Below are 14489 nucleotides of genomic sequence, written 5' to 3' on the forward strand. Positions count from 1 at the left end.
AAAATGGAAAGATGACTTTGTCTTGGATATATCGAGCTTATCAAATATTCCGAACAATACGCGTTATACTTTTCTTCCTGTAAATAAGACATTCTAGATGGATCTTTAAATGTCTGATATTCCTCGGCAAAGTTCAATGATCCCATACTTTCTGACAAATTTGTTTGACTTAAATTATTGGAATACAATGATTCAGGATATTGAAAATTGTCTTGAACGTAAATCATTTCACGCGATAAATCGACTGATTTACATCTCTGATCATTTACCTGCGAATAAATATTATAAATTAAACATCGAGATTTATTCTTTTCGTACAAAAAAAAAAAAAATTTCAACTTACTAAATGTCTTGCAGGTAATTTCGAATGAGGGGCTGAAAATGCTCTACGGGATCCTTTGGTAATATCAAATTCGTTGTAATTTTCGTGAATATTTTTCGAATCCGCTGATACAACAGGTTCACGACGAGTTATAATCGAAATCATATTTTGATCAGACGATTCCGAAGTGTCCAAATTTTCGCTATCGTCGAAAGATCTGTATCGTTTTTTCGTTGAATTATTTTCTATATCTCTGGGGTTTAAATTTGAAGAAACATTTGATAAGGCATTTGATAATGCATTACTATCCAAGGAACGATTTTGCGTGTAGGTTTTGCTACCAGCTGACGTAGAACAAGAAACATCTTCGGAATACAATCGTAAACTTGGTACACTGGTTGTGTTGTCTTGTTTTTCGTTATCAGACGCATTAACTGTTTCTAAATCATCGATCAATTCTACATTAACGAATGAAGGAATTTTATCTTTATTATTTTCGTACGAAGAATGACCATCGCTGAAAAATCTTGCAGTATTCATTGTTGAAACGAAGTCTTCTTTTTCTACACAATTTTTTGCGGTAGACGGACAAGACAAGTTCCTTTTCCCTTTTCGGTTTTTAGATAAATCAGATAGATCATTTTTCTGTCTTACGTTTTCTGAACGTGAATAATTCAAAACACCTGATTTTTCTGGCATAGAAATCAAATCATTTTCTTGAATCTTTTCTCTTTCATTATTATTATTATTATTAGTATTATTATTAATTATTTTATTTCGAGATATTTCTTGAAGCGATCTGAACGAAGATAACGCTTGATTATCTTCACTTCTCGAAGATAAAACGGATAATATTCTTTCGTCTAAGGTAGTTCTAGAAATTGGCGAAGATAATTCCGTATTTGTTATTGGATTGTTAATCTTTCGTGATAAGCAATTCGACGTTGGTTCATTAATACTTTCAGATTCGCTACTCGAACTTAAATTTTTTAATATAACACCAGTGTGCGGCCTATATCCTCCACATTTAATTGGGCGCACATTTTTCGCAGATAATTGTGAAATAGGATTAAGTTCGATTTTATTTGTTAATAATTTATTACATTTACTAATACGATCCTCGTTAGCTGATTTAGATTGGCGTTTAATTAAATCATGTTTTTTATCATCATCATCATCATCATCATCATCATCATAATTCTTGCAATAATAACTTCGAGACGTCAAAGAACCCGCAAACGTATTTGGTTTAAAACGAAACCTCGAAGTATCCTTGCCATCATAAAATTTCGTCAAAGATTCCATCGAACTTTTATTAATATTATTCGAGTTTTCTGATTGCGTTGAAAAATGATTAAACAAATCTGTTGTTACTTTAGTATCTGTCATACATATTGATTTATCGATCTCGTTTAAAATTTCCGATCGAATTTTGGCTCGTCTTCGTGCACGTGCTCCTTGCAACGAATTAAATTTTGTTGAACTTTCTTTAAGAAGATTTGAATGTTGATAATCTTCTTTGTCCGATCGATTAATAAGAGGAATTCGATGACTCAGAGGTATTAAAGGATCTATTGATCGTATATTATGGTACGTTGATGATAAATCCTGTAAACGTTTTTTCAATTCCGATGGTGAACTACAATCGGAACTTTCTTCATCGTTTATATAATTTTCTTCGTTTATTTCAATCGGTAATTCTGTTTATTTAATATGTAATGATTTTATTTAGATAAGAAACAAAAAAGGAAAAGGAAGGTTATATTAATAAATTAATAATTACGATTATATTTACTTGAATGGCAAATTGAATGATCGGATGAAGTTTCTACTTTGACTTCATTTTCATCGAGGAGGATGTCATCGTTGTTCATATCTGTTTCACATTTATCGTTGATTAATTAAAGACTGTGTTTTGTGTCATTTGCTTAAAGAGATAAACATAAGAATGTGCATTGGGGTTTTAATATGAGTGATAGATGAATAGCGTTTGCATTTTAATTTTAAATCTCTAATCGAAGTATACAGTAAATATTGCTTTTATTTTTAATCTTAGAAAACATATATATATGATTTGAATACACGTAATTTTTTTATTTGATATTATTTTCTTCTTAATTATTATTTATATAAATTAAAAATGCTATCTGGTGACCAAAAGTTGGTATTAAAATTGAATGACGTCGTTGAAGGCAGATTTTATACAGGTACGTTGTGCTAGTTAAATTGTGTATTCTAACGTAAGATGTCTCTAGTTTTTAGTTTCTATATCGATTGTTTAAAAAAGAAATATATTTAAATATATATTAGAGATTTTATAAATATAATGAAAAAATAAATTAATAAATTTCTTTTCTTTTTTTTTTTTTATTCATTTTTAATATTCCAACTCGACGATTACTTTAGATTATTTCATCCCATTTATTTCGTGAAACGAATGCGTTGCCAATTGGAAAACATTTTAAACGGCAACAAAAATCATTCGTAACGCGTCGTAACTACAAAGATAAATAAGATAGAAAAAAAAAAAAAAAAAAGAAGATAAAAGTAAAAACAAAATAAGATAATGAGGCAAATGAACATTAACATTTCGAAGTGCCTTTCCTTTTGAGGAATTATTCATCGGGGATGGGTGGCAGGGGGTAGGGAGGGTTGGAAGATCCTTGTCCCCGATATCGGCATTCTACAAGTTTTACAGACGATTTCATCTCGAAAGTATTAGTTATTCTCCAGGAATAGAATTGCCATTTATATTTTGTAATCTAAGCTATTATATGCTTGAACCACTATTTGTCTTCTAACGTAAGGAGAAAACTGTTGTGTTGCAGGTGTATTTGCGAAAAAAAAAAAGAAAAAGAAAATATAAAGAAAAGTAGAAAAGAAATGCTTGTTCATTCCTTCTCTTTCGATATGAACAGAGTTGTCATCCGATAAGCGGAGAGGGTTGGAACGTATGATACAACAGAATTTCTCATTTTGTTTTCATTAAATTCTTTCAAAACGATTATATTCTTGAAATAATATCAATTTGTTTGTACATGTTTGAAAATAATAAAAACTTACAGATCTCAGTCGTTGAATGAAGAGAATATAGTAATCATTAAAAAATGAATAATCAGGTAACTAAGAAATTTCAAATCGAATAATCTCACGATCCTTCTTCATCATCTTCTCCTTCTTTTTTTTCTTCGAATTGTTTTGTTCAGATCCTAAAATTGTTTAGCGATTTTGTTCGTAGATAGGAATATATTTATGACGGAAGGTGTTCCCCTTGTGGGTGGAAACCATTTTCATCGGCAACGTAAGAGACGTCAAATCGTTGATTGGTAACGGGGTCAACCCAACTGAAGGTACCCCTAACAACGAGTGCTTCGTCTTCGCTTCCAGCATTTTTCAATTCAGCGGATTCTTGATGGTGTTGACCATTGGAGAGTTCGTAACCATAGTTGTAACCACCAAGACCGATATTGTCGGAGGGTGTTTCCTTAACTAGCACAACTTCATCTTTGTGAACATTCTGAGGAGCTGGGAGTGCCAATGCGACAGCCAAAACGGCAAAGAAGGCTATGATCTAAAAAAACAAAAAATACAATTACAAATTTCATATATTTCAAACAAAATCTAATATAAATCAATTTGTTTTGTTAGCTTTTTAATAATAATACAGATTGATTTTTTGATCAAATAATTTGAATTTCGATTATTGTAGAGAAAAATTAATGAATTAATTAATAGATTGTATACCTACCATCTTCATGATTACTAATCGAATTTTGTGACTTAGTCTCGTTTGAAAGAGAAGACTGGATGCGACTGTGGTAAATTTGAGAATGCTACAGTCATTTTATACCGGTCCTCCTACTGCCAAAATTTCGTTACACCACCATTGAATTTCACCTTTCACTTTTTGTCCACTTTACCAATGATGAGCACACGCCCGCTTGCCATCTCTGATATTTTGACCTTCCCACATTGCTATACGTTTCCAATATTATCAATTTTTTGGTTTCTTTTCTTTTTTTTTTTTTTAAATACATACACATCTTTAACAACTACCTGTTATCTTACGTCCTCCGTGTATCTTCCGTAATTAATATATTTAATATATCAATTAATATTAACATCCTGATTGTACGTAGTAATTCGTAAATTGTTGAAATTAATTTTAATGAAATTTCATTGACATTATATTTTCTTCATGTGATCAGAAAAAAACAAACAAATTATCTTAGACTGCTATTATAAAATACACGAACATCTTTGAACGTTTATATTAAAATATATATACATTAATGCAATGATTATTATACGTTTAAGATAGTAACAATGTTTATCATACAAATGACTCCTTTATAAAGTTCCTTAATTATACTTCACTTGTTACGTACTTCATATCTCAATTATCCGCCATTGAATGAGAATAGTCATAGAAAATAAGTCTCTAAGTTACGAGAAATTCTCTCATTCACGTGAAAGACTATTTCATAGAATTTCTATTTATGAATAAAAGATACCGATAGTTAACGAATATCATTAAAGATAAAATATTTCAAATAGAAATATAAAAAAAGAAACATAGTCGTTTGTGAAGATCGAATAATTTCAAAAAAAAAAAAAGAACGAACGAAAGAAGAAAAAAAATCCGTATACATAATTTCATTAAATTAAATATTCATACTTAATTTAATTGTCAACTTTCGTTCTTAATTCGAAAAACACTTTCTAAATGCTTGTAAGTTATGAAAAAAGAGAGAGAGAGAGAAAAAAAAAAGATAAAAAAACGGTATCTTTCTTAAGAATTTGAAACTACGATAAAAATGATGTTTAGAAATTTAAAGGATGTTGTTAGTAATATTTCTAGATTTGATAATTCCAATAACAACAGTTTAGTTTTAATGAATTATGCAAGATATCGATGACTGGTTAATAAAAATCTGTTTGACCTTCGGTTAGATAGAAATTATTAATGATATCGAATAATTCAGTATTTACCAATGGTGTAAACCTATATTCGAATTATATATATACGAAGGACTCATTAATAATAGAATTATTCAATATGAATTAGCGTACAAAAAAAAAGAGATTGCTTTGGGCTATCATAAAGGATCAAGTTTGAACAATTTATTCAATAAATATGAATCGATTATAAGGGAAAGAATTTCTCTACTGGAAGAACTAACAAAGTGGTATCAATCTTTGAGAACCTTGGACATATCGGAACGACTTATCCACGAATAATAAACTACAAGCTTGAATAATCCCACGGATGGATCGATCAAGGAAAACTGGTCTTATGATCCGTCGAACTTTTATGCGGTATTTGTTCTTACGCAATCGGCTATCATCTTCGTGACCTTACAAACGAACGAATCATGCTCATATTCATCCTGTTATTATTTATTTTTTTTTTGTTTTTTCATTTTTGTTTTATCATCAAAAAAATCGATATAAGGATCATGTTGTTTCACTTGACATCAATATTAATTTTATCCTCATTGCATTTTATTATCAAAAATTATTATTATTATTATTGGTAAAAATTCATATCCACTTGTATTAAACCCTTTGTACTTGAGGGTTGATTCCAGAACGAAGTCATTTTATTATTTAACTAACAAGTACTTAATAGAATATTATGAGGACAATCTTATTTCGTTTAACATGAATTTGTATTTTATTATCATCATATTTTTTATTAAATAAAATATTATCAATTATATCAATTAACACAAAAGTGTACACCTATGTATTTTAACTAAGGAGTATTATGTTAAGCATAGCATGAGATATGGATTGTTACGTAAAAAGTATTACAAGAAAGAAAGAGACAGACACAATGTGAGTGCAGTATATAATATTTATAAAGAAATATCACATTGCACAGTAATATATAATATTTGTAAAGAAATATCGCGTTTCTTATTTTATAATTCATTATATTTATTCCTATATATATATTGATTGTGTGGATCCAATATCAATAACAATAAAAATTTACGAAAGAATCTTCTTTCGAATATTTTCTATAAAAATAAATAAATGTTTCAAATATTCAACGATAATTTAATATCGATTTCAATGCAACGTCATAATACTAGTATTAAAATATTAGATAATGACTAATTAACATTTAAATAACATTTGCAGACGCGTGCAATGCGTAAGATTGTTCTTTTAAGTAGTACGAACGTAACACGTGTCGTCCTGCAGCAGAGATCGAGTACTTAGAATTCTCTTGTTTAAATCAAAATGAAATTTTCTTTACTATCGTAAAATCATATATTAAAAATGATTTATTATTTAGAAAGTATCGTTAACCCTATTACCATATAATAATAAATGGCATGACGATGCGTATGTGTGGAAATAAAAACGAGTATATTGTTTGATATTTGGTTAGAAAACAATTTTTTTATTATTATTATAACTATAGTCTATATCTATCTCGTAATAATATGAAATCAAGCTTTTGGGAGATGTTCGCCTTGTGGTTGGAAACCATTTTCATCGGCAACATATGAGACGTCAAATCGTTGATTGGTAACAGGGTCAACCCAACTGAAAGTACCCCTAACAACGAGTGCTTCATCTTCACTTCCAGCATTTTTTAATTCAGCGGATTCTTGATGGTGTTGACCATTGGAAAGTTCGTAACCATAGTTGTAACCACCAAGGCCGATATTGTCGGAGGGTGTTTCCTTAACGAGTACAACTTCTTGCTGTGGTCGTGGAAGGGCAAGGGCGACAGCCAAAAGGGCGGTGAATGCTATGATCTAATAAGAAAGAACAAAATTCAATTTTTTAATTTGAATTATATGTAATTTTTCATTTATCTTTAAAAATGATTGGAGATGATGTCAATTTTCCACGTAAAGAATATTAATGAAAGAAAAAGAAGAAAAAAAAAAGGAAAATTATCGAAATAATTGCAAAATCAATTACGACGTTAGTTCATTTGCAATGAATCGATGTTATCGGTACACGTTATCGTACCGTGTGTATGATATAATTGAGAAAAAATTATTAAACGTTTTTTACGACGTATTATTTATGCATTATATATTTTTCAAGATCGTAATTATCGATTCCATGGTGTTCATTAATTTTATCGAGAAAAAATGTTGAATTTCGTTGAAAACTTTCGTACGCGTTTAATCGATTAACACACACTAACAGCGAATTATTAATTTTATAAGAGAGAAAAGAAGAAAAAAAAAAAGAGAAGACAAAATGAAAATCCCATAGTACACAAGTAAAGATATATATCATCATCCCACGTATTTTTGTTTGTAAAATAATAACACGCACCAGTTTCATCTTGGATGAATATTTGTTTTCGTGTGTGTCTCTCGTCGAAGAGTCGAAGAAATTTATTTCGAGATGAGTTGGTGTACTCTACTGATTCGAAAGAAGAACCCACGGCTGATTATATAGGCAGATTCAGTGTTACGATTAAGCCCCCCCCCCTCTCTCTGTACCCCAACTCCCACCCGACCCTTAGCACCGAAAAAGAAAGATCTCTCGGTGCTGAAATTTTGGTCGAGTGTCGAAATCTTTTTACTGGAACGGCATTGGCCCATCATCTCGGTGATGGTACGACGACGTGACCATGTGTTGTTTAGGAAGATACACGAACGATACAATACCCGTTACCTGTGTATATTAGACCATGAGAAGACAAAAAGAAAATAAAAAAAGAATAAGAAGAATGAAGAAAGGTCCAACGAAAGAATGAGAACGTCGAGGTTTTTTAATATGTTGGATATAGGTTTTCAAGGAAGAGGGAGAACATCAATGTTAGACACCATAATCTCGTCCTCGGTTCTCCCTGGTGCGTCCTTTGTTCAACCCGTTAAGATGATCTACGGTAGATAATCCTTAGACAATGGGATACCAATTATCTACTTGTCGATTAGATTCGTATATAATAAGTAAGTATATATACGAGATTTTATGTCGTTTGTTAATGGATATGCAAAGAAAGTGTAACTAGCTCGGTTGTTGTTTTTTTTTTTCCGAATACGTTAACACATTGATCGAAAGTTCAAACATTTTTGACTTTCTCGTGAAGACTTCAATGCTTCATTCCTAAATCATTTTTATTTGTATTATATTAAACATCGATCGTTAGAAAATACTTCATCTTAAACCTATAGTTAACTTTTAATCAATCAATTAAAAATTTTAATCCGATTTATATATATTATATCGATGGTTATTATCACACTTTGAATTGTATTTTATTATATTTTACTTATCGGTTTTGCCCAATTTAATATATATACGCGTTAATCTTTTTTCGTAAAACGATAAGTTTATTTGTCTTTTGTACCTGCATTTCACAATTACGTTTACGTTTACGTATTCGATTTAACGCTACTAGAAAGAGCTCAAAGCAATTTAAAATGCACTTTGGAAGATGAGCGCACGTTTAAAAGGTTAGTCAGGTTTTACCGATTCTCGTTGATCTTCATTCATTGATCTTCCTCCTCCTCCTTCTACTCCTTTTCTTATTTTCTTCTTCATCTTCTTCTTGTTCAAGAAATTGACTTTGGGACTATTCGTTAAGAATTATGCAATATTAAATCTATTTAACTACGAATGTTTATAAAAAACGTATTATAAACGTAGAATATGTAAGTAATACTTACTAACTAACTACGTAAGTTTTTTTTTAACATATCGTGCCAATTAAATTCGAATAAAGAAGGTAACAAGAAGAATCCTTTTTGCGCTATTCCACGGTCTTTCTATTATTGCGAAATTCTAAACATGCGATGAAAGTTCACAAGCCGAAACTATCGCTAATCTGATTGTTAGATTTTTAAACTCTTGTAACGAAATAGAGAAATATTTTTTCGTCGCCTTTTTTTTTTTTCTTTAATTATTATCCTCTACAAAAAATTCCCATATTTCAATGACCTTCTGTGATGAATTATTAATATATTCGTTTAAAAATAAGACATAGTTCTCAATGGAAAGATATACAATATTTATTTTTATGTTAAACCCGAGTAATAGATTGTATTATTTATGAAAGAAAAAAACAAAAAATTCGATAAAATATTCGTAGAAAAAAAACGAAAGGGAATTTCAATGTCAAATTTTGCATAATTTCGTTGCTCAATTAAAAACGAGTTACTAATATATTCTTTATAGTATCTTCTGTGTCTCGAGAAATTAATAAGAATTATTATATACAATTTTTATTCATTGAAATTTATTTTTTTCTTTTTTGTTATCGTTTAAAGTAATCCCCATAAGATGTAATAAGCTTATGCCAGAGATTTTTTCTATTTCTCAAAATCTTCGGATAATGCATTTTTCATTCGTAGATGTTTCGTCTTCGATAATTTCACGAATAAACTTGACTTTTTGATAAATAATCCTCTGGGATATATTTTTTTCTTTCTATGCGTTTATCATTGTCGTTTGGGGAGACAAAATTTAATGGCAAATCTTTTTTTTTTTGTTGTTCTATAAAAAAAAATCGTCAAGAAATACAAAACAAGTGTCTTACATATCAAAATTCTTATTACTCCAGGAATAAAAGGTAATATATCTATATAAACGAAACAAGCTGTGTTGCGTGTATAACGTAATCACATGATCTATCGTAGTATGATAATATCTAATACAAGTAGAAAGGAAAGGACAGTCTGTCAACTTGTTAGAGATGTTCTTAAGATTGTATTACCATTGTCGTCCTGACAGAAAATACTTCAACACTTTTCAATCCTCCTTATCATAATTAACGATCGAAAATTTTAATATTATAATAATAATAATAATAATAATAATAATATCTTATATTATATAATTATTAAAGATTTATTATTCTTCATAACTAAACGTGTGCAAATTGAAAAGAAAATAATAATAAGAACATAAATAGCAAACGTAAGACAACCATTTTTCGACATTTCGACAACAATTATGTTATCAGGATAATGAATATCCTTCTCTTTAATTTTTCTACGCAAAGTAAAAAAAAAGAAAAAAAAAGAATCGACAATTGGATAAAAACGTTCGGAAATTATTTTCCTTTTCTTTCTTTCTTTAATTCGTGTGAAACGTAAGTACTTTGGTTAAACGCAAACGACACACGTCGTTTATTAGAATCCGCGTTTAAAAACTACTATTAAACATAAGAGAAAACGAGTTATGCTATTAGACAACGAAGTATAGGATAATTTCAAACATCTACAATCTATCTTTAACGCTTTCAGAGATAAGTTAATAACGTTTAACGAGTGAATAGAAGAAATTCTATTGAGGGAAAAGTAGAAAGGGGGTTGATGGAAGGGGAATTAAAAAAAATAAAAAAGAAAAGAAAAAAAAAATACGATATAGTCGATTGCGTTAGGATTTGAGATGTTCATCGTTTAACGTTCGAAAGATTGTCGAACGTAATCAATGCTCGATAGAATAAATAATAAATCGTCTTTTGGTTCTTTAGGTATACTTACTATATATAAACGAAACGAAAAATATATGAAACATAATATATAGAGAAAGATATTCGTATGTGTTGGTGAGATAGAAGGTGGGAAAAGATATATGCGTTAATCTTTGAAAAGAAAGTGAATACGCCGCTTACATAAGAACGTGTCGTATGTTAATGACGCCATGCAGGGTTCTTCTTCTTCTCTATCAAAGAATAATCCAAGAGAGAAGAGAATCTCATCTTTTTGAGATAGGATCGATGTCAATGTTGTTGGCATACATTTTTCGATCATCTCATCTATCATCTTACTCAAAAAGAGAAAGAGAGAGAGAGAGAGAAAGAGAGAGAGAAAGGCTTTATCAAATCTATAAATAATAACGAACTCGAAATGATAGTAATTTAATTAAATCAACCCTTCTTTTTCGCGTACTTTCACAAGATCATTTTTTACGAGTATTCGAGATCTGAATTAAACACACTTGCGAAATACAAAGATACGGCATTTCGAAAATTGTTACTTTTTTTCTGTTCTTTTATCTTCATTAAATCGCATTTGCTTTTTTTTATTTTTTTTTTTTTATGAAATAAATTGATAATTTACATTTTGTACGTATCAATGTGTGTACGAGTGTATGTTCACGCCACGTAGAAAAATGCAATGCAATGACGGAGTATAGAATGACAAATATAAGTAGTAAAAAAAGAAAATAAATTAAAAAATTTGTCTAAACAAACACGATACCCTTTCCTTATTTCTATACTTTTAATTGAATAATAAATAACATAATATATAACCCGTGGAAGGTTTAAAATGTTATTAATATCGAATTTATATTATGTTACATGGGTGACATGAAATAACACGAAGGTCTAAAACAAAGAAACAGAAACGTTCAATCTTGTCCTTCTTCTTCCTTATTTTTCTTTCCCTTTTATACGTATTCAATCCCTAAAGCTTCCTCGTCCCTCTTAGTTACTATATCGTAGATATGCGAGTATCGTGAAGAGTTAGATAACCGGTTGGGTTTCGAAGCGGCATCGTGCATCACCTTTGCAGGTCGCGCGGCTTTTCCTTTTTACGACGAACAGGCGCGACGATATTGTATAATCGATTGTGCACGCTAAGAAACAGAGAGAGAGAGAGAGAGAGAGAGAGAGAGATTGAGAGAACAAGATAATACTAAAAATCGAATAGTCGATAGCTCGGAGCAGGATATGTGAAGATATAGATGCAACTATTTCTTTGATGATACGTTATGTAAATATCGATTTTTAACTAATCGAACTTGTATTTTCGTGTCTATGTTAGTTGATCAATTGTCCAAGTAATTGAAGATATCTATTTATCGATTTTATTTATTTTATTCATATTTATATAGATAATAATAATTGTCAAATGGGATTAAACAAATATATTTGTAATTTGATATAATCGTAACAGCTCGGAGTAGAATATGTGCAAATATAAATGCAACTATTTCTTTGATGATACGTTATGTAAATATCAATTTTTAACTAACCAAACTTGTATTTTCGTAGCTGTATCAATTGATCAATTGTCCAAGTAATTGAAGATATCAATTTATCGATTTTATTTAATTTACTCATATTCATACAGATATTAATAATTAGCAAATGAGATTAGAAACAACGTGTCTATTAGGTTGATACAAAAATTTCTTGAGTTTCATTATGCAGTTTATAATACAATAAACTCACCGAACTTTTCGTTCATCTTAATAATATATTTGTGATTTGACAGAAGAAAGAAATGATTACGAAATAAAAGTAAAAGATGTATAAAGCTCTCCCTCCCACCACAATTCATGACATTCTCTAGTCAAAAATGTGAGCCACTTATTGAAAAGACGATCCCTAACTTTCTTTCGGTATCTACTTCAGGTATCATTCTTCTTCCTCGTACGAAGTGTGATTCATATAAGTAATATTATTATTTTCTATCGAACCGAGAGGACAAATATTTTCGTAGAAAGTTTCTTCCTTCCGGTTTTTTATGGCACACATTCTTTACGATAACTACTTCAATTCGATTCGATTTTTTTTAACAACACGAATTCGTACGAGAACGTGGATAAACGTAAAAAGGTGTATGTATATGTATGTGTAATGTATGTAAGTAGATATACATTTTCCCATATGAGTATCATCGATTTTTTGATTGATGTCTGAACGTTCGAAAGTGGACGCGAGTAATATTTACTCATCATCTATACTACTCATCCGGTAAGAAATAAAATGAACAAGAAAATGAACAAGAACAAGAAGAAGAAGAAGAGTCACATAGATAGACGACAACGACTATGAAGATAGGACTCTGTATCTATGTGTGGGTATGTGTGCCTCTTCGGTTGCTTTTCAACGAGGAACTCGCACACTCGAGTTAAGAATTTCGCAAGAATCTTGAGCTGGACCGCACGAGGTCGTCGTCATCGTTGGCTTAAAGGCTCATCTTGCGTAATGTAACCACCAAGCAAGCACGATGGCAGCCCAGGGATCGGCTAAATGCCACCACGTTGCTGTCGGCACCAGACAGCAACAACAACACACACCATATGTGTGTGTGTGCTGCGCTCGTTCCTTCTCACTCATACAAACAACATACAATCTCCCACACTAACTTAAATTTACATTGAGAAAATAAGACATGTTTGTTAAAGCTCGTTATAGAGGAAACTTGCAAGAATTACTACGCATTTATAAGTATACCATAAGTATATTTATGTGTATGTATGTATGTATGTATGATCGGACAGGTGGAAGATACCAAGAAATTTCTTTTAACCATTATCCTATTCCTTTGAATCGCGACCTTATAATTACTACAAATCGTATGTTCTAATCGATTATGCCACTAATATCTTCGAAATAATTACTGATTATTAAATGATACTTATATGAAAGGTAATAACGTAATTTCTTTTTTATACGTGTATAAGTAAGTGTACGGGTATTTGCATGAGATTTTTTGTTCTTTTCTTTTTTGTATTAAACGAATTTCTGGCATCGTTTTCGAGCAATTTAATTTGGAAATCAAGTTACTCAATTTTCTTTCTAAGAGTTTGAGAGATAATTTGGTTTTTTTCTTCCTCTTTTTTTTGTGTGTGTTTTTTCTTTTTTATACTTAAATGCAGGTCGAGTTGAATCGAAAAAGGAAGAAGATCTTAGCTTTGAACTTTGTCATATCTTTCTCTTTCTCTTTCTCGTTCAAGAATCTTTCCGTTCTCTCTTCCATAGATAGATTCAACCAGTAATACTTGAGTTTATAGTAATCGGTTAAGAAAACCTCCTTGTCGGAGGATGACTATATACGCGGATAACACTCGATTGATTTATTTTCTAGTCAGATCAGAAAATACCGCAGCAATATAGGATGCATGAGGAATCGAATGACGAGAGGGGGTGGGAAGGGTGAGGCCACCTGAGCCTAAGCATTTACGTATATAACTTAGCTTATGTGGTTCGTAATTCACAAGGAGTATATACTCATTCCTCGTGCAAATGACTTAAGTTCGATAAGATAATTATACCAGCAGGATGTAACCTTCTATAAGGTTCCTACGTCAATTAGAAGTTCAAAGGTGTTGACGTGGTAATCGTGTATCATTTGATAAAATACCGATTTCATTTAGAAGAATATTTATTTTTTTTTTTCCAATTATAATAATTAATATATATATAATAAAAATAAATAAAATA

At 30.4% G+C, this 14489-nt stretch overlaps 2 protein-coding genes across 2 annotated transcripts; both read right to left on the reverse strand.

The window, feature by feature from the left end:
* Positions 1 to 2648: 2648 nt before the first annotated feature.
* On the reverse strand, positions 2649 to 4874 carry LOC106790060 (endocuticle structural protein SgAbd-6-like). Its single transcript, XM_014754733.1, has 2 exons — positions 4071 to 4874; positions 2649 to 3893 (listed from the first exon to the last, which is right to left on the reverse strand). Exons 1-2 carry the CDS (start codon positions 4077 to 4079, stop codon positions 3573 to 3575), a joined length of 330 nt encoding a protein of 109 aa, XP_014610219.1. The 5' UTR covers positions 4080 to 4874; the 3' UTR covers positions 2649 to 3572.
* Positions 4875 to 6786: 1912 nt separating this feature from the next.
* On the reverse strand, positions 6787 to 7704 carry LOC106790062 (flexible cuticle protein 12-like). Its single transcript, XM_014754735.1, has 2 exons — positions 7634 to 7704; positions 6787 to 7098 (listed from the first exon to the last, which is right to left on the reverse strand). Exons 1-2 carry the CDS (start codon positions 7640 to 7642, stop codon positions 6787 to 6789), a joined length of 321 nt encoding a protein of 106 aa, XP_014610221.1. The 5' UTR covers positions 7643 to 7704.
* Positions 7705 to 14489: the final 6785 nt, after the last annotated feature.

The sequence above is a fragment of the Polistes canadensis genome, unplaced genomic scaffold, assembly GCF_001313835.1.
Source record: "Polistes canadensis isolate GaletaPanama2010 unplaced genomic scaffold, ASM131383v1 scaffold_212, whole genome shotgun sequence".
NCBI classification, from domain to species: Eukaryota; Metazoa; Arthropoda; class Insecta; order Hymenoptera; family Vespidae; genus Polistes; species Polistes canadensis.